This window comes from Ursus maritimus, unplaced genomic scaffold (assembly GCF_017311325.1).
Source record: "Ursus maritimus isolate PB19 unplaced genomic scaffold, ASM1731132v1 scaffold_32, whole genome shotgun sequence".
Lineage (NCBI taxonomy): Eukaryota > Metazoa > Chordata > Mammalia > Carnivora > Ursidae > Ursus > Ursus maritimus.
This window is the reverse complement of record NW_024425786.1, coordinates 1,152,974-1,172,278: the sequence shown is the minus strand read 5'-3', so window position 1 is coordinate 1,172,278 and position 19,305 is coordinate 1,152,974. Positions and strand designations below refer to the sequence as shown.

At 62.5% G+C, this 19,305-nt stretch overlaps 1 protein-coding gene and 1 long non-coding RNA gene across 2 annotated transcripts in view; one reads left to right on the top strand and one right to left on the bottom strand.

Annotated features, from left to right (window-relative positions):
* Positions 1 to 2,670: 2,670 nt before the first annotated feature.
* Positions 2,671 to 5,855, top strand: LOC121106393. Its single transcript, XR_005839003.1, has 2 exons — positions 2,671 to 4,983; positions 5,651 to 5,855. It is a non-coding gene; the product is annotated as an uncharacterized LOC121106393 (long non-coding RNA).
* Positions 5,856 to 5,996: 141 nt separating this feature from the next.
* SKI (SKI proto-oncogene) overlaps positions 5,997 to 19,305 on the bottom strand; it is a 65,449-nt gene continuing 52,140 nt past the window's right edge. Inside the window, exons 2-7 of the mRNA XM_040645657.1 lie at positions 9,974 to 10,096; positions 9,776 to 9,891; positions 8,862 to 9,124; positions 8,461 to 8,762; positions 7,205 to 7,435; positions 5,997 to 6,393 (exon numbers count right to left, since the gene is read on the bottom strand). Coding sequence (XP_040501591.1) covers positions 6,205 to 6,393; positions 7,205 to 7,435; positions 8,461 to 8,762; positions 8,862 to 9,124; positions 9,776 to 9,891; positions 9,974 to 10,096 — 1,224 coding nt within the window. The 3' untranslated portion in view covers positions 5,997 to 6,204. The remainder of the gene's footprint in view (positions 6,394 to 7,204; positions 7,436 to 8,460; positions 8,763 to 8,861; positions 9,125 to 9,775; positions 9,892 to 9,973; positions 10,097 to 19,305) is intronic.

Sequence of the window (19,305 nt, the reverse complement as noted above, 5' to 3'; positions counted from 1 at the left end):
GGGGGGGGGGGCTGGGGCAGGCAGGCATTCAGGCCCCAAAAGTTCTGCCCCCACCCGTCCCAGGGTTGTCTGGCAGTGGGGAGGGCACAGAGCACAGTGGGTCTCTGTGGGGAGGGTCAGGGTCCCCCTCCAAGGCCCTGCTTTTACATTCAGCTGGGGTCAGCACACCCTTTCCTGAGGGCACGGACTGTCCTGCAGGACCCTCCCGCCCATTTTCCCTCCAGGACTCCCGTTTTCCTGCAGGGGGTGGTCGCCCAGAGCATGCTGGGCCCCAGCCAGCAGAGGGTGGGGGTGGGGCCTTGGGAATCTCATAAGCCCTCCAGCCTGGCCCTGCCTGGCCAGCGAGAAGGGGGGTGACCTGCGACACGACAGGCAGAGCGGGAGAGGGAAAGGGGTGTCAGTGGGGAGCAGAGGCAGGTCAGGTTCCAGGCTGGGTGAGCCAGGGAGGTGGCTGCTGGCCAAGGCCAGGGGTGTGGGTGGGGTGGGGCTGGAGACCACACTGAGCGCCAGGGACTGACCCCACAGTCCTCCTCTGGGGGCCCAGGGGAGGATGGGCCGTACCAGCTGTTACTGTAAATGGGCAGGCGGCTTCCTCTTTCCACGGAGGGTGCATCTGGCATCCGCCTCCCCAGATAAGGGCGCGAGTTCTTGGCCTGCGGTCAGCCCCCCTGACCACAGGGTGCTGGGTGGGGCCTGGGGGGCCAGACTGTGGCTCTGGGGCAACAGACTGGAAGAGGGGTGGAGATCCCAAGACAGAGCCAGGCAGGCACAGCTGAGTGCACAGGGGACCCGGGTGGGGCCCTGGCTGCTGGGGACAGAGGCAGAAGTGAAAGCTGGGGGCGGGGGGTCACAGGGCAGGCCCAAAAACTAGGGACCTGAGTAGGCGCCCAGGAACACCCTCTCTACCCCGGGCTCACTGCACCCCCAGGGCCACCTGGGGGAAAGCAGCGCCACCTGGGGAGGTCCCCTGGGCTGCCAGCACGGGGAGCCCAGCTTAGGCCAGGGCTCGGCTCTGCGCAAAGAGGCCAAGCGGCAGGACAGCGCCGCGGGTCCCTGCCTGGCCAGCATGCCAGTGGTGTGGGGGGTCCTGAGCCAGGGGACCCGGAGGTGGGGTGAAGAGGCAGGGCGTGGCCGGGAATCCTGGGAAGGGGGTTCTGACACCAGGCGGCCCCTGTCCTGTCTGCTCGGCCTCAGATGCCCAGGGTCCTTTAAAGACTGATTTATTCGATAGAGAGGGGGGGGAGAGGGCCCGCAGGGGGAGGGACAAAGGAAGGGAGAGCGAGAATCTCAAGCAGACCCCCCACCAAGCACGGAGACGACAGACAGATGAACATGGGGCTCCATCCCCCCACCCAGGAGGCCGTGACCCGAGCCCAACTTGCAAGTCGGATGCTTCACAGACTGAGCCACCCGGGCGCCCTGACACAGGCCCTTTAAATTTATACCCGAAAGTGGAGCCCCAGCATCCCGAGCTTCTGAGGCAGCCGCCAGCCCAGCTCCAAGGCCCCCTGGGCCGAGCACCACACTGCCACACAGTGCGCCCACAGCCTGCACCGGCCACCCCAGGGGAGGCCGCCTTCCCCAGGCCCCACAAGCTTCCTGCCCTCCTCCAGGACTGTCTCTCCCCTCCTGCCTCTCTCCCCATTCCTCCCACATTCAGGGCCTGGAGCGGGAGCCGGACCTTCACAGTGGAGCCCAGGTGGAGGCTGAGAGCCTGCGGGTCCCAAGCGGCGGCAGCGGGAGGTGCTCTGGAGAAGGACGAGGCCTCTCAGGCAGCAGCGCGGGACACCCGCCTGGCAGGCCCCGGGGAAGGGATGTCAGTGGCAGCATCTATGCCCCGTGGGGATGGCAGGTCTGTACAAGCCTGCAAGGTCACGCAAGATCCCGCCACCCATCCGGGTGGGCTTGGTCGTGAGGCCGAGAAGGGGGCAAATATTTGGCATCGGGCATAGGTAGGGCCTTGGCTGCCCATGGCTGCAGCCCTCAGCTCACACCCATGTTGCAGGGGTGCCCCTGGGACCCCCAACAGGCCACAGTAGACAACTGTCCACTTGTGAGATCCCAGAACACGAGGGACAGCCCTCCCAACAAAGCGCTGCTGGACGGTGCCCTGGACACTGGGCAGAGGTGGTGAGCCCACAGCCCGGGGTCCAGCCCTGCCCGGGAAGAGTGCACTCCGATTCTGGCCGACGGTCCCATAGCTCCGTGGGAGACCACCCCCAAGAGGAGCGGGGAGCCAGGCCCGAGTGACACCCAGGTGACGGAGGGGGTGGGCTCCACTCTCAGGGGCTGAGTCCCACTGTGGTTAAGTTTGTCATCCATGCGTCTGGGCCCAGGACCCCAGGCAGGGCCCCAGGACCTGATAAGCAGCAGGAGGGGACAGAGGTGGGGGCTGCGGCTTGGGGCCCAGCTCCTAAGCCGTCTGCCTCCTCTCCTCGCCTGACCCAACCCAGCTTCTCTGTTGTGCCCCAGGTGGCACCCCACAAGGGGCTGGGGTCTGGGCCTCGGGGAGCCCGTGAGTGACAGGCAGAGGCGAGGGTGGGCATGGAGGCTCTTCCTCCTGGTCCTGCTGTTCACGCTCCACGCCTGACCTGGGCAGGAGCCTGGCCCCCAGGCAGAGTGGGCTTTTCCAGGCTGCCTGGGTGGGGCTGTCTGTACCCCAGCCGACCCCGCACCCCTCCCCGGGGGCTCCTGAGACTGCTGGGACTGTGTGTGCAGCTGGGGCTGGGCACTGGGTCTTCCCACCGCCCGATTCTCCAAATGACCTTCACGTGACCTTGGAGGAACTGCAGCGGAGCTGGGAAGTGGGACACAGGCAGCTAGGAGAGGTGGCAGCCGGGTGCCCCAGTGCCTGGCAACGCGGAGTCCCCACGCGCTCCCTCAGGACGGCACGCTGGGGCCCAGGGCTCCCACGCCTCCTGAGGGGAGCTGGCCGTCTACTCTGGGGGGCAGCTCTCTGGGCCCCCGGGAAAGGTCCCCTCCAGCTGATCTCCATGGGCCACAGCCGGGTGGGACCTAGACAGACGGCACCCCAGGTGGGGTGCTGCCCACTCTAGCCCCACGTCACTCAGGGTCGATGGAAACCAAAGGTCCCCACAGTCTGACAGGCAGACACCCGTCCCCTCCCTGGGCTCAGGCCCAGATGGCGACCAGGGATGGGGGTGGGGGGGCCAAGCATGGCTGTCCTAGGCGTACTCTCAAAGTCCTTTATTGTACAATGTCATCTGTTTGGGGGAGGGGCGCCAAAGGACTAACGGGTACACAGCGAAGTAGATAAATATGCCAAGCTTTTTCTTTTTTCTTTTTAAATCAGGCATTTATAAACAAGAAAGCATACATTAATTACATAAAAATAGTTTTCGATAGTAGAGTAAGTCATGTCGTCATTAGCAGCAGCAAAGGCGGGAACGCGGACAGCGATGCAGACGCTCCGGGCGGATATAAAGGTAGAGGGGGGAGGGTGTGTGTGTGTGTGCGTGCGTGTGTGTGTCTGTGTGTTTTCCTTAATTGAAAAAAAATGTCGCTTGTGACTCCTGACTTAGAGCAAGAACAAGACGGCCTCTTGAGCCTGGTGGACGCGTTGGGTGGGCAGGGGTGCGGTGGGTGGGCAGGAGCGGGGAGGACGGGGGGCGGGGGGGAGGGTGCCGCGGGGGCTGGCGGAGGGTCCATCCCCTCAGGCAGGTGAGCTGTTCTTCCTCAGTTAAAAACAACCCAGAAAACAAGACAATTACCAGGTAAGAAAAGTTTCTGAAAAAGGAACCACCGTACACGCGTGGGATACGACAGTGTCAGGGAACAGTATTTACAGGGGCTGTTTACACGGGGCTAGTTCGGCACGGAAAGCAGGGTATTACGTGAGTTAGCTGCTCCAAGTATGAATGTTATTGCTGTTGTTTTTCCCTTCGTTAAAAATCCTCTTTCAGCGTAGAAATAATAAGTAATTAAACTGAATACACAATCATCTGAGTAATGGATATTACACACAGGGAGAGTCAACAGCCGACGAGAAAGTTCCTCTCCTCCCTTCCGCAGAGACGGCACTGCAGCTGCACGAACCAAAGCCAGGTCTCGGGCCCCTTGGCCTCGGCCCCCCGAGGATGGAAGCGGCCAGGACAAGCCGAAGCCCCCTGGCTTCACCCAGGGAGCTGCCCAGGAGGGCTGGAGCTGCTGGTGACCGGGGCGCTGGGGACGGCGGGTCCCTGCCACCCCAGCTCTGGCCGCAGGCCCCTCGGGCGGAGGCGGGGGAGGGGAGCCCAGGTGGCCGCAGAGGGTCCGGCTCCTCCCGACCTTCTGGGACAAAGCTGGCGAGTGGAGGCGTGGACCCAGCGGTCGAGACAGTGACCAGAGGTGGGCAGGGCGAGGGGAGGTGGGGCCCCTGCACAGAACTTAGAGAAGCTCACCGCCCTCTGGAGCCCAAAACCGAAAAGTGACCGGGTGGCCCCAGGAGACGGATCCCAGGGGCCCTCTGCCCTCCCACAACTTTCGCATTGGCCACAGGGCATGGCACAGCCACCCAGAAGCACAGGGGTACACTTAAAGCTCTGCTCCGACGAAACCATTTAGTTTCCCTTGAAGAAGTGACTGAGAAAACACAACTCTGGAAAAACAAGGCTGAGTGTTGTGTAGCACGACCGGCCCTCCAGGACGCGGTAATAATGCCCATCGATGGGGACACATACGGCAGAGTTAACATTCCATGCATACAGATTTCATAACTGCAAAAGAAAAACAAAAGCAAAAAAAAAAAACCAAACGAACGCTGCGTATCTATGGTGTCCCTTTTGCATTGCACTGTAGGGGGTCCAGCAGCACCTGCGCCCCTCCCCCCAGTAAACCACGGGCGAGAACCCTGCAGATGACATGGTCACCAAGCCTCTGCTGGTTGCGGCGGCGGGCGGCGCCTGTCCCTGGGCCAGCGGTCTCCACTTCCGTCTGCGCTCACAGCTGCCTCGGCGTTAGAACAGGGTCAAGCGAAGAATTCTGGTAAGATCTTTCTCATGTACATAAATACCGTAATCTCAGGATGGGTAGCCGCCTCTCGTCTACTGGGAAATCATTTTTCAAGCTTGGGCATAAAAAACCTTATACAATTTGCATGAACAGTTGAGAGTAAACGAGATTATTTGGAATAAATGCAAGTAACTTATTCTGATAGTGGCAGATTCAGTCGCTACTGAAGACGGGTATCTCGGGGGTAGACAGACGAGTCGGGGTTCGCTGTACAGGATGCTGGAAGGCACAGAACTACCCCCCGAAGTTCAGTTTTTGCATTTTCGTTTTGTGATTCCCTTGTTCAACCAAGCACCAGAGGGGGTTTCTAAACACTCGAGCACTTAGGATGTGGACTGCTCTATGAATGGATTTGCAATATCTGAAAAGTAAAAACCTCAGTTAACCAGGGAGTAAAAAGAGAAGGGAAGGTTCTTGACAAAGTGCAGTTCTAAATATACGTTTAAATGAACAAACAAAAAGAAAAAAAAAAGTGAAGTAATGCTGTTTTGTTCCAACGCTGCGGCCTCAGTCCTGATGCGACAGGAGCGGACTGGGGAGGGCGGCGGCGGCAGAGCGGGCCAGCGCTGTCCCCCGGGGCCACCCGGCAGGCAGGCGGAGGCGGCGACCCACCTCACGGCGTCCTCCCTGCTCTTCCCAGGCGGCAGCACAGGACGCCTGGGTCCTCGTCGCTGAAAAAATAGACTCTGGAGAAAACCCTCCCTGTCCTTGCGCGGCCCTGGACGAGCTGCGATGGCTTCGAGGGGCGGGGTGGCTGCACCCCAGCTCCCTCAGCAGGTCCTCGGATGGCGTCACGTGTTGGTGGGGCTTTTAAAAGTTAGTCATTAAAAAACCTGTTGATTTTTCTGAGTATCAAGTCTTCTTATTGGTTTTAAATAGCTTATAACAAAAATGTAAATGTTAGAACGTTCCAGCAAGCAGAGGGCCGCGGCAGGCGCGGAGCCTGGGCTCCGGCTGCAGCTGGGAACCCGGCTTGCGCACTTGAACTTGGCCAGTAGAAAATTTTGCAGTGGATTCCAAAAGTATGTGGTTCCAAACACTCGCTTGGTTATAGGCACAGTAAGACGTTGTGCTATGTGGACGTGGGGGCGGGCCTGTTGGCGCACAGAGCCCCCTGAGCCCCCGGCTGGCGTGGGCCGCCCGCCCGCCCGCTCCCTGCGGCATCCGCACCGCGGCGGCAGACAGTGGGGTCCGCTAGGGCTCCAGCTCGGCCGTGCTCTCGCTGCCTGCGGCCTCGGGCCGGGGCCGCGGCCACAGCTGCTCCTGCAGCTCCTTCACCACCTTCTCCAGGTGCTCCCGGGCCTCGCGCTCCCGCAGCAGGTCGGCGCGCAGCTGCTCGCGGTCTGCTTCTGCGTGCTGCAGCTTCACCTGCAGGTCCTCAATCTGCAAGGGACGCCGGGCGTTAGCGGCACCCGCTCCCCGCCCGAACGCCACCCCATTCTGGCCTGCCCGCCTGCCCACGCTGGAGACGCATGCCTGCGAGGGAAGCAGCAACCGGGGCCTGGGAGAGCCCCTGGGACAGCAGTACGACCCGAGTCCAGACACGGCACGCAGAGTCCCGGACCGGTGGGAACTACCCAAACCCCAAGGGCGGTGGCCTGGGGTACCCTCTTGACCTCCTGAGGCCCCAGTTTCCCTCAAAGCACCAGCACGGCCAGGAGGAGGGGCTGCGGTTATCTGCCCCCTTGTCCCAGGACTCTGGCTGGGCAGCATGGCCAATCACGATGTGCTGAGACTTTCGTAAGTGCATGCGGTGGGCAGGCTGCAGCCCCGGCCCCAGGACAGGAGAGCCTGGGGCTACCTGGGGGCTCCTCTGAAGCCCCGGGGCTGGCTGAGGGCTGGCTCCTCAAGCAAAACCAAGGGAGCGCTCGGCCAGGAGGGACACAGCCGCACAGAACTCCCGCATGGTGGCCCTGACTGGCTAGAGGACAGCCTCCCAGAAGGACAGGAGAGTGTCCCGTGCTCAATTCAGCCTGCTGGGTCCCCACGGTCCCCCCAAGCTTGCGGTGGACCCAGAGAGGTGCGAAAGGACCCGGAGATGCCAACACAGCACCTGCCACTTCCCGCACAGACCTAGGACCCGCCACACATTTGAGTCCGGAGGCGGTGCTCCGTGGCCTCCCTGACGGGCCCGGCACTGGGCCGCACAGGCCTCCATTTCCCACCCTGCCCTCCACGAAGCGCCCGCCTGTACCTGGGCCGAGTACTTGGCGCGCAAGCGGCCGGCCTCGCAGCCCTTGTCACACACCCGCACCTGGCGCGCCTGCTCCAGCTCCCGCTTCAGGCGCAGCCGGGACTCGTTGGCCTCTCTCATCTTCTTCTCGTTCTCGGCCCGGAGGCGCTCGATCTCCTTCCGCAGGTTGCGCTTGGCCTCTGTGGCTTCCCGCAGCTTCTCCTTCTTGGCCACACGCAGAAACTCCAGCTCCTGGGAGGGCAGGCAGCACACTCACCAGGCCGGGGTCACCATCCGGCCCATGCTCCCTTCCAGGGGGTCAGGGGGCAAGTCACCCCGCTGCCCGGGCCCCTGCCCACCCGCCCGCCACTCCCAAGGCGCCTCCACACAGGGCTGCCCCCCAGCCCGCACATGCTACCTGCCTTCCTGGACACCCCAACCCGTTCCCACAGGGTCCCACGGCCCAGCGCTGTCCGGACTACAGTCTGAGGCGGCGGCTGCAGCGCTCAAGCTTCAGCTGGGCTTGGAGAGCCCACGGGACGTCGTCGAGGCAGGGCGCTGGCTCAGGCCCGCAGGCCGCCCTCCTCAGCACCTCCGCCGTCCTCAGCCACGGCGCCCCCACCCCAGACACGCTCGCGAGTGTGCACGTGTCAAATCACACCTCCACCCGGAACCAGGGAGAGGGCGTTCTAAGCAAGGGCTTGACACAGACTTCGGGGAGACAACTGAAATCGTGGGGCTCCCGGGAAGGCACAGCTATGCTGTGCTAGGAGCCCGCATGCGAAGCCGCCGGCCGCAGAGGTGTGACCTCAGCCGACACCACCGAGCGGCCAGGCCCGCGGAGCCCCAGGGTGACGGCCCCGCCCTCCCCGGTGCTGTGAACTCTGGGCCACCCCCACCTGTGAGGAAAAGTGGTGTGGAGGACACTCCACAGCCTGAGGACCTGGGGAGTGGCCCTGCAGTCTGCCCCCTACTGAGGTGGGAGGCGGATGCAGGCGGGGCCCAGACACCTTCAGGCCTCTAGCCCCCTCTTCAAAAGGAAGCAGTCACCTCTGTGGAATGAGCTAGAAGCTCATGTGCACGCACACTCCTGCAGAGAAACCTGCTGGTTCCACCTCCGACAACCCCGAGGGGGAAAAGGGACCCTCAGAGCCGCCTCCTGCACACACCAAGGACCCACTCTGGCACTCAGCGTGCAACCGTCCGGGCTGTCCCCCGAGGGACAGGCCAGCCCCGTGAGGGGCAGTGCGAGCCGGGGGGCGGCGCGGCGGCCTCACCTGGTGGAGGCTGCGCTTGGCCTGCAGGGCGGCACTCAGCTTCTCCTCCTGCTTCACGCGCATCTTCACCACCTCGTGCAGGAACTTCTCTTTGGCTTCCTTGGTGTCCAGGCCGCCCTCCAGGGCCTGCCGCAGGTGCTCCAACTCTGCCTCCAGGCCGCCGCTCGCCGTGTCGGCAGGGGCCGCAGCCTCAGGGGCGGTGGGCGCGGCGGGCGGGGCGTGCACGCCCGGGGAGCTCAGGTCCTTGGCGGAGCTGGATGAGGTAAGGGACGGGGAGGAGAGCGAGGACAGGGAGGAGGTGACTGCGGAAACACAGACGGAGGCGGACGTTACCAGGGCGCCCCGTGTGCAGCCGTGCGGCACCGCGCCCTGGGCAGCCGAAGACCCCGACTCACACGTACATTCTTCCCTGCTCTCCACTTCCACCTCGGCCTCCGAGTCCTTGTCATCCTCTGGGGCGGCCGCAGGGGCCGGCGTCTCCGGGGCTCCGGGGGTGTCCACGGTCAGCTTCCGCTTCCGTGGCTGGAGGCAGGTGGCCAGAGGCTCGGGGGCCCGGGAGACAACGGTGGCACATGGCGAGCTGCTCACAACCTTCTGCTGGGCCGGCGGTGCCAGGGCCACGTTGGGGGCCACACCCGTCTCGAAGCTCTTGTAGGAGTAAAAGCTGCAGGGCACGGGGGCCGTTGGGGCCACAGGTGTCTGCCCCCCCACCCCGAGTCCTCCCCTCCCACCGTGAAAGCTCCTCGCGGGACCTGCTCCCTGGCAGGTGTGAAGGAGGAGATGCAAGGCAGCAGCCCCAGGGAAGCTGGAGCACGGGGCACACAATGGAGGGCTCGGCAAGGAGGTTCCAGATGTGCCCACCCGGACGCTGTCAGAAGGGCCAGCGCTGTCGTGACTGCCTGCCGCCTGCCTCACTAACTGCTTCCACTGCCACGAGGCCCCATGTGGAGGCAGTGAGAGCAGGGTCGTGCGAACAGAGCGCCTCTGGGCCGGCACAGCTTGTGGGCAGGAACGAACACAGAATTCCGGGCCCGCAGACTCCAGGCACTTCAGCGTGCCCGCACCGAGCCCGTGTCGCTGTGCACTCAGGCCGCCAAAGGAGCACCCAGAGGACTCGGGGAAGCTCGTCCTGAGACACGCAGAGTGACAGCCTCTCCTGGATCGTGTCCCCTTTGAGAAAGACTCTAGGCAACTCCGTAAAAGAAAAGTCTCACCCAGCAGATGATTATGGACACCCAGGTGGCAGAATCCAAGCCCAGCCCCCACATTCCTACGCCTGGGTTGACCACCGGCTGCCAGCAGGGCAGGCACTCACCTGTCTCGAATCAGGGCCGGGAGGTGCGGGGAGAGCTCTTTGTCACTCGTAGACACCGCGGGGGACCAGGGTCGGAAAGCGGAGAGGCGCTGGCGAGGGTGAACGCAGCCAAGGCTCTGCAGGAAGAAGAGGCACTGGGTTTGAGAGGCGAGCACGGAGCCCCACTGCGGCCGCCTTCCCCCCTGCCCCCCGCACAACCTTGCTGGAGGAGCTGGCCAGGGTCCGCAGCCAGCCAGACTGTTTGTCCTTCTCAGAAGACGTGGGGAGTTGGGAGGGGGCGTCATCTGTTTTCCGGATGGAGGCCGGGGGCTCGGAGGAGACCTGTGAGAGACACAAGAGTTGTCACTGGCGACTCCAGTGGCACGTGCGCTCTGGGCAGGGTCTCCCAGCCAGCAGACTCAAACGTGCACAAGACCTGTACGGTGACGCGCAGACCCCGACCCCAGGGCGGGACAAGCCAGTGCCCCGGGGCACTCCGTGGGGCTGCCACGCCGGGACGTCACCCCACAGCTGCAGAAGGCCCAGGCCGAGCTCCGGGCAGGGACTCCAGGGGACGGCCCCCGCCACTGCCCTGTCTGTGCACTGCGGACTTGCTGCCGAAATGGCCAAGGGGACCTGCGGACTCCGGCCTCCCCGCCGTGGTCATGCCAGGACGGGAAAGGGGCGGCCCAGCGGGCAGGCTCATTGGCCAAGTGTGGGGCCCTCCATCGGGGGGTTCACCCAGGTCCCCAGAGTTCCGGGTTTCACCAAGGAGAACTGACAACTTGCTCTCGGCCAGAGAGGCCTTCTGGCAAGACCCCAGGAGAAAGGCTTTCTCCAAAAAAGAGACGACCCTTCACACCAAGTGCACGGAACCACATGACAAAGGCCACGCTCGTGTTCCCCTCGCGCCTTGCTGCTGGAGAATGTTCACGAAGCTGCCCCCAGCCTCCCAGGGCCCCAAGCTGTGTCTGTGAGACACTGTGGCCAGAGGGGCCTGCAGAACCGGCATCAGGAGAACAAACTCCTCCAGCCCGATGGCGCAGGTCCCGAGGGAGACGGGGTCTCTTCCGGAGAAAACGGAACCGTCTGTGGAAGAGGGACAGTGCCCCCCCCCCCTGAGGGCAGGTGTGCTGGGGGCCACACACAGGCCACACGCAATCACCCACATACGGCCAGGGGCCGAGAGGACGATGCCCCGTCACTGCCCTGGCCTGCTCTCATGAGGGAACAGATGTGGGGAGTGCTCTGGGAAGCCTTGGAGGGGAGACCACTAACGGGGGTAGGGAAGAAAGGCTCCTCCCACCTCTGGGAACACTTGGAGAAAATACTGTGTCACGGACATGGCCCCTTGAGGGGAAACGGGCTTCCCAGGAAGGGGGAAGAGGGCAGGGAGGCAAGTGGTCAACGCAGGTGACCCACTTACCAGGGCTGTCATCACAAAATTTCAGAGACACGGGACAGACCGGACCCTGGACAGAGGGCCCGACCAAGGCCAGCACACGTTCATATGTGCACGCGTGTTCACGGGGCCCCCACCCCACCTCGTGTCAGCCCCTCTCTGGGAACAAACATGCAGGGGCGAGGACGACTCTGGGACGTAGGCAGCCCTCAGGCCCCAGGGAGGAAATACGAGGACCTCAGACCCTGTGCAGGGACGCACTGGCCTTTGTCCTCACACAGAAACAGCTGCCCCAGGGCCCGGAGCCCCGCCGCTCCGAGGTCCACGCCCAGCTCCGGGGAGGCGCATCAGAGGGGAACCCACAGACGACTGTGGACGGTCTGCTCAGACATGAAACAATCATTCAGGAAAGAAAGACCGTTTGTTGGTGCTTTTTGGGGGAACGAGTCCCGGTGATGTCTGCCTGCGCGGCCTGGACGCCTCCTGCGGCCTGCGAGCGGGCGGCGGGGCGGGGGCGGTTACGCCAGCAAGGGTGGAGCTTCCTGTCTGAGCGGATCGGAAGCAGGGAGGAGAGGAAACAAGCTGAGTTCTCACCAAGAGAAAAGCCACAGGCCTGGCAGCGGCTCCTGCAGGTTCTGAAAAGCCGCAGGGAGACTCCTGGGGGGCACCGCACGACTCAGGCTGTAGGGCCGCCCCCCCACGCAGGGTGGCTGGCTAGCGGCGCCCCGCGCCCATGGGCCAGAGCCCCATCGTGTGGCAAGGGGTGAGGGGGGCAGGGGCAGACTCCCAGTCAGGGACCTGGCCTGCAAGCATGGAGCACTAAACCAAGCCCGTGAGCTCTGGAGAAAGGGCCTGGGCCTCCCCCACCCCACCCACCCCCAAGCTTGTCAACCCTAAAATGGGGACGTGTCTTCAGGGAGCTGGAGTAACTCCTCTGAGATTCCTGCAGCAGGAAAAACCCCATGAGCAGGACCTTCTATGAAAGTGAGAGCAGCAGGAAAGGGCCTCACCAGGACATGGACACGGGGCCCTGAGGGAGGGCTGCTGCTCCCTCTCACCCGAGAGCGATCTAAGGCCCTGGAAGGACGTGCTTCTCCAGGCCTGGAAGGCCAGTGTCCCTAGCAGGGCCCACTTGAGGCCCAGTGACAGCCCACGGCATCCCCATTCTGCAAGAGGTCAGCAAGCAGGTAACGACAGTCACTTCTGGTTTCTGACCCTTCTCAAGGCCTCCAAGCCAGGTCCTGGGGGCCCACAACCCTCAAGGAGGGAGCAGGCTTCTGGGCCTAGAACACAGCCGACGCAACAAGGCCGGGGTGGCGGCCGGGCCTCCTGCGCCCGCCCCGAGCCTCGGGCTGCAAGCCCACCGACGCTCACCCACGGGCTCTAGGCAGAGGGAGCGCCGCCCCGCACAAAGGCAGCGGCATGGGCCACTCTGCGCACGGCACAGCGCGGGACACGCACGGCCTCGGGACACCCCTGCCTGCCGGGCAGCAGCCGCTCCGCAGAGAAGCGGGCCGCACATGTCCACCATCGCCACCCTGCGCGAGGAGCCTGGATACCCATCGGCAGACGAAGGGGCAGAGAAGATGCGGTGTAAACACACAACGGACGACTACTCAGCCGCCAGGAAGAATGAAACCCTGCCGTTTGCAACGACGTGGATGGAACCAGAGAGTGTTAGATGCAGTGAAATAAGTCAGAGGAAGACGATTACCCTAGGAGTTCACGCACACGTGGAATATGAGAAACAAAACAGAGGATCATAGAGGAAGGGAAGGAAAAATAAAACCAGACAATATCAGAGGGGGAGACACCCCAAGAGACTCTTAACTCTAGGAACACACTGAGGGTAGCTGGAAGGGAGGGGGCGGGGGATGGGGTGGCTGGTGACGGGCATTAAGGAGGGCATGTGATGCGATGACCACGGGGTGTTGTTCGCAACTGAGGAGTCACTGACCTCTACCTCTGAAACTAAAATACGCTATACGTGAATTAACTGAATTTAAATTTAAAAAAAAATTGTGGTTCATCCAGGAGCTGAAGGCAGGTGGGAATGGGAAGCTACTGTTTAATGGGTATAGAGTTTCAGTTACGAGATGAAAACAATGGACGGATGGAAGTGAAGGCTGCACAAATCTGTGAACGCACTTAATGCTACTGAACTGTATACTTAAAACGCTTAAAATGGTAACTTTCATGTTGTCTACATTCACAATTTTTAAAAATAAAGGATGTTTTAAAAAAAAGAAAAAACAGGAGCTGGCTGAAGACCGTGCGGGCGCCCACCCAGGGCTCTCCAGCAGCCGTGTGTGTTCCCCACAAAGGAGGAGAGGACACCTCACGATGGGGTTTTGCGCACGCTGCCCAGAGGCCTCTGTAGGTTTGCAAGGATTTGGGGGTATGACTCAGGAGTGACTTCACTATGTGACCTTTCTGTTGAGCTGGGCCACGGGGGTCCATCAGGTCCGAGGCTACATCAGATACAAGTGGAGTGGGGTCAGAGTGGCTGCTGGGGCCACAGTCAACCTAAGAGCAGCGCAGGAAGAGCAGGGTAGACAAGAGGGTCAGCAGCCACCAGGAGCCGGGGCGGCTTCTGGCATAAGCCCCAGGGCCTCGTGTTCACAAAGGCCGTTATTTCATTCCGTGCCTGAGCCCCAAACGCACAGAGCGATGGCCTAAGCCAAGGCCCAGAAGCAGGGCAGGGAGGAAGGAGGGCTCTGGGCTCCAAGACCAGCAGCTTACCTTGGATTTCTGAGTCCCCTCCCCCACACTCTGCTGAGAACCCCACATTCCAGCAGCAGGACAGCAGGCTGGGTGTGGGGCCCTGACCTGGCATCTGGGAATCCCTAGATGCAATGGACTCCTGGGAGAGATGGCACTGGTAGTACCCCGTTTTCTTGGGGGAATGAGCTTATCGCCACTCCGCCTGCTCAGACTGCCCTGGGATGAACCCAGGAGAGGCGCCCAGGGCCTGTCCTGCCACCTCTCATGCACGGCTCCCTGTGCCCCACCCGGACATCTTCAAAGAGGAAGAAAAACCAGACATGGGGAAAAGACGTTCCAGATGCTGGGTGATGGCACTGGCTGGAGGCCCGAGCACACACCCTGACTTCTGCGTGGAGGTACCCGGTTCTGGGGTGACACCGGCGGTGAAGAGGGCAGCTCCCATCCAACTACCAGGCAGAGTCAGAGGCCAGCTGGACACACAGCCGCGCACCGCGAGCCCGGACAGCCCAGAGGAAGGACACCCAGCAGCCCCAGCAACGAGGACAGAACGGAGAGCACAAGTCCAGGAGAGCGAGGCCAGGCCAGTCTACGCCGTCCACCAGCACCTCATGAGCACAGACGTGCCAGGCACCGTATGAACACGGAGCCAGCGTTGACGGGGCTGTGTCCTGCAGCCATGCTGTATCCAACACCGAGCTCACACGGAAGGGACGGGCGCCACCCTGAGCGGCTGACCCCTGGGAGGAAGAGGTCACTTAAGTCGATGGGAATAAAGTCACCTTCCCCACCCAGGTCCACGGACCCCAGACTTCATCCATGTGCACTTGGGGGACATGTGGGCCTTAGGCTGAGGATCTGAACGTGACGGCCCGAAACTCTGCCTGTCATTAGAACTGGGGCTACAGAGGCTTACAGACCGGAAGCGGTGACCCTGGTCTGCCCGTGGGGCACCAGCTTCGCCAGAGGAGCCAGCGTCCCAAAGCAAACCAGCAGCTTCAGCACAGCTCCGGCTTCCCGAGCTGAGGTGTCGCCTGGGCGCCCCCACCCTTCTCTGAGACGTCCCCCACTAGGTCCTTCTCTCCCGTGCCCTGTCTGGACACCCTTGGCACATGGCGCCAGGCCAGCATCAGGCCTCACCACCACGAAGCGCACACTCAGAGCTCAGTTGTGCAGGCTGCTCACAGCCACAAAGGTCACGAGCACCCGGGAGCGCACGTACAACCGGGCACAGTGAGTAGCAGCCCTCCCCACCCCCAGAGCAGATGGGAACTGCGTTGGTTTTGTTTTCTTACTACACTAAGGTGCTCCACCCACTCCGGCCCCGTGGACTAAGGCCAGGGACACATGCTGCCCCAGGCACCACACAGCGGGGCTGATATCAACTGCCACCGAGGTCCCCTGTGGCCCAACAGTGCTGGGCACCGCAGCTGGAGGAACAGGTGAGCACGTCCACCCAGCAAGATGCCTGGGTGCTGACGGGGGAGTGCGGCCCGGGCAGAAGACCAGTGTCCTCACTGCAGCCCAGCACTGTGTGTACGTCCGAGGGCCCAGAGCTCCGGATCCCCATCGAAGGCTGGCAAAACTGAGGGGCATCCCAACAGAGGAGCAGACTCCCGGGTTTCTGAACCTGCGGCAGCTAGGCCAGGGCTGGGGACCAGGGAGGGGCTCAGCAGCAGCAATCTGCCTCCCCCAGCAGCACCAGCCCCAGGTGAGGGTCAGACACAGCCCCTGGGGCGAGAAAGCCTCTCCAGGGTGTGCGCTCAAGAAGCAACAGCCAGGTCTAGGCAGGCCCCCAGGCTGGGGACAGGAAGGCTGAACAGGTGGGTAGCACTGGCCACCCCAGCACAAGCTGATGAGGACAGAGTCACAGGCCTCAGCCACACGCCAGGGCAGAAAACATCAGGAAGATGTGCGGGTGGTCTGGGGCTGAATCCTGGTCAATTCCTCAGGGATCAGGATAATTTCGAAGCCACAGGTGGGACGAAGAGCAGAATCCCTACCCTCCCAGGACCCCCAAACTCACTGTGAGCCAGACCTTTGCAAAGGGTCCAAGGAGGACAAAGGACCCACGCCCCAGATCCAGGAGGGGCTCCCCAGGGCTCAGGAGCACGGGAATCCCTCAGACGTCAGGCAGATCCTGGGGCTATGCGGGGCCTTGGACTATACGCATCCTCCACGGGGACAGCCAAGGCAGTCAGGGCAGGGACAGTCACTCTGGGCAGTGTGCAGCTGCTGGGCTTAGCCTCGTGCTCTGCACACCGCTCATCCACCCGGCTGTTAACGCCTAATTACTAATTAATTACTAATGAGAACCCAAACAACACGTCCTAGACCAAAGCCCCTTTCCCTCTCACAGCCAACTTGGTGCTGACGGTCCCTGCTTTGAACCTTCCAGACACAGGAGTTTGAGTCAAACTTTACCGAGAGGGTTTGTACACCCAAAACCAGAACGAAACACTGCCAGACACCAGGCTCCACACCACCCAGCGACCCCGAGGGGTCCTAGCGCCGAGCAGGCAGCTTTAGCCACACCAGCGGAAGTCACGGTCATCAAGCTCGGGAATGAGCGCAGATGCAGAGGCTGAGGGGCGTGGCATGAGGAGGAGGGGCTGGACTCCCCCACTTTGTCTTCACATCCTCTTCGTCTCAGGAGACTCAAGCAACTCCTACAAGAGCCGGGTCAGCGGCGTGCCTTGGTCCAAGAGAGCAGCTGGCTGGTGCTAGAGGAATCCCCCAGTCTATCACCCCACAGAGGAGGGCTGAGGGGCCCCCAGGAGCCCTGGAAGGCCGCAGTCATGTTCCCAGCGGTGTGTTTTGGTTGGGGGAGGCCACCTGGGCCCCAGACAGAGCAGCAGCACCTAAACCCGGGTTCTGAGGCCCAGCCTCAAAGGTGGAGCATCCCGGTTCCAAGCCAGCCAGCGGTGCTGGTCCTGGGGCGGGCCCCAGACCTGTGAGCACCCTCCCACGAAGACCCATGGCACCGGTGGGCAGGACTCTGCAGGGAGGTGGCAGAGGGTCCCCAGAAAGGGGATGGGGTCCCCGAACAAGGCCTAGACACCAAGGAGGCTGCAGCCAGATGGTGGAAAAGGCAGCTTGGAGGTCAGCGGGGACTCCCCTTCTTGCTTTCTTATTTATCAGCAAATAAAGGGCCCCCTTCAGTGGGTGGGTCTAGAGAAGATCAGAACGAGCATAAGTCCATTCCTGAGACCCTGGTGCCTGCCCTCGGGCAGCCTGACCCTGAGACTGACCGCCCAGACCTTGAACAGTCTCACTGGTAATGAGGCACAGCGTGGGAGTCCAATGACAGAGCACTGGCAAAGTGGCTGCCAGGCCAACAGACGTCCCACACCTCTGCCCAGGCCACTGCCATGGCCACCTCAGAGACGCCATGTCCCGGCCCAGGAGTGAAAGCGATACCTAACCCAACCAGGGCACATGGAGGAAGGCTGGAGCAAGGCCGCCACCACTTTCCGCACCAGAGCAACTCAGCAAGGCGCTGCGGAACACGGCCCGCACCGCGAGTTGTCGGCTTGACAAAAGGATAGCACTCGGCGTCAGCCCCCGCAAAACCGAGCGTCTGCACAAAAGCCAGGGTGTGCTGCAGGGCCCCAGCCGGCAGCACAGTCGTCTCCAGCTGAGATGCCCGTCAGCCCCTCCACGGAGCCGGCCTCCCTCCTGGACGAGCAAACAGCACAGAGCAGGGCCGGGACAAGCTCCCAGGGTTGAACCTGAGGGGCCACGTTCCAACTTCACGAGTGTGCGAAGGGACCCCCCGCCCTGGGAAGTTCATAGCCAGCTGGGTGGATGCGCTCTCCTGCAGGACACACCTGCCCTGCACCCCCTATCCTGGGCCGCACGCCTCCACTCCCGCTCCTGCCAGCTCACGGCCTTCCAAGGGCCCGCTGTGCCCTCCGCCGGCCTCAGCCCCGACCTGCGAGCAGCCGCCCGTCGGCACAGCCCCGAAGCTCGCTCGTCGGCGCAGTAAGCCAGGCAGTCGAGGCGGTTCCGTGCCAGGAGCTGGGGAGAGCGTCCCATCAAACATCCGAAGCTGTTCTGATTCCAGGGGAAAGATTTCTGCAAAGTGGCAAGGCTGACATGAGGACACGGCACCTACGTGTCCTGCAGAGGCTGGGGTCTGGGAGTGAAGCCACTGGCCGCCTATGCGCACTAGCGACCTCCTCCAGGAGGCCGTGACGACAACCCCGCAGGGATGGCATCCCTGGGGACCAGCGCTGCCCATGTAGTGCGATCACCCACACAACCGAGTTCTTCAAATGGAAAGAACGGCCACTGTGAGGGCCACAGCCCGTGCTGACCCTCCCGAGGGCCACGATCCCAGGCAAACGTGGCCGAGTGTGGCCAGAGATCCTGCCGCCGGTCTGGCCCCTCTCTGAGCCCCTACCCTAGTGCTGCTCCCATCACTGGCTTGTTTCCTGCATGGCTGAGGAGTGGCTCCTTGAAGGGAGACGGCCCAAGCCTCGTGTGTGGTTCTCCCGTGTGCTCGCCATGCTTTCCAAGTGGGGGCCGCCCGGACCCCGAGAACCAGCATTCCCGCGGGGAGGAGGCCCCCTCAGGCCTGTCAAGGCGAAAAGTGCTTGTGGGCGCCTTCTCTACCAACAAGTGCTTCTTTCTCCCATCACAGAGAAAACTCGAACACTCGGTGTCTGCGGGGTTGGGGCCATGGGCGCCCGCGGGTTTCCTGCGGAACCACGGACGCTGCCGCCACCCCGGCCTCCCCGACAGCCCACACTGCCAAGAGGATGGCGAAGCACAAGGAGCAAAAGGTAAAGGAGCAAAGTGGGAACTCATCAAAGTCAAGACCTTCCTGTGCTTCAAAGGATGCCACCAAGAACGTGGAAACAACGTGCGGACCGGACGTCTGCTCAGGGACCAGACCCGAGGAGGCCGCCCCCCCAACAGCAGGGAAACGCACGTCAAAACCACAGTGAGAGACCGCTTCACACCCACCAGGGTGGCTGTCATCAGACAGACCAAGAATCCCACAACCGCGAGGTAAGGTGCCACCGTGGGAGGGAGGGGCTGGAGGGCGCGCCGCCGTCCGGGAAGGGAGGCCGCTCCTCAGGCCAGACCTGGGAGGACCGAGAAGAGCGACCCAAACACCTGTACATTATCCCCTGAACAACACAGGGGTGGGGCCACTTGATCCCCACGCAGTGGGCTCCCCAGTGACTAAGAGCCACTGCTGACCAGAGGCCACACCAGTCACACAGGCAGTCGATCGACACACGTGCTCCATGTCCTGTGTGTTACGTACACCGTATTCTCACAATAAAGCGACAGAAAACAACGTGTTACGAAGAAAATCAAAAGGAAGAGAAAATGCATTTGCAGGACTGTGCTCGTCCCTACGGTAGTTTGCACGGTCCGTCCACGAGACAAACTGCCCCTCAGTACCCACACC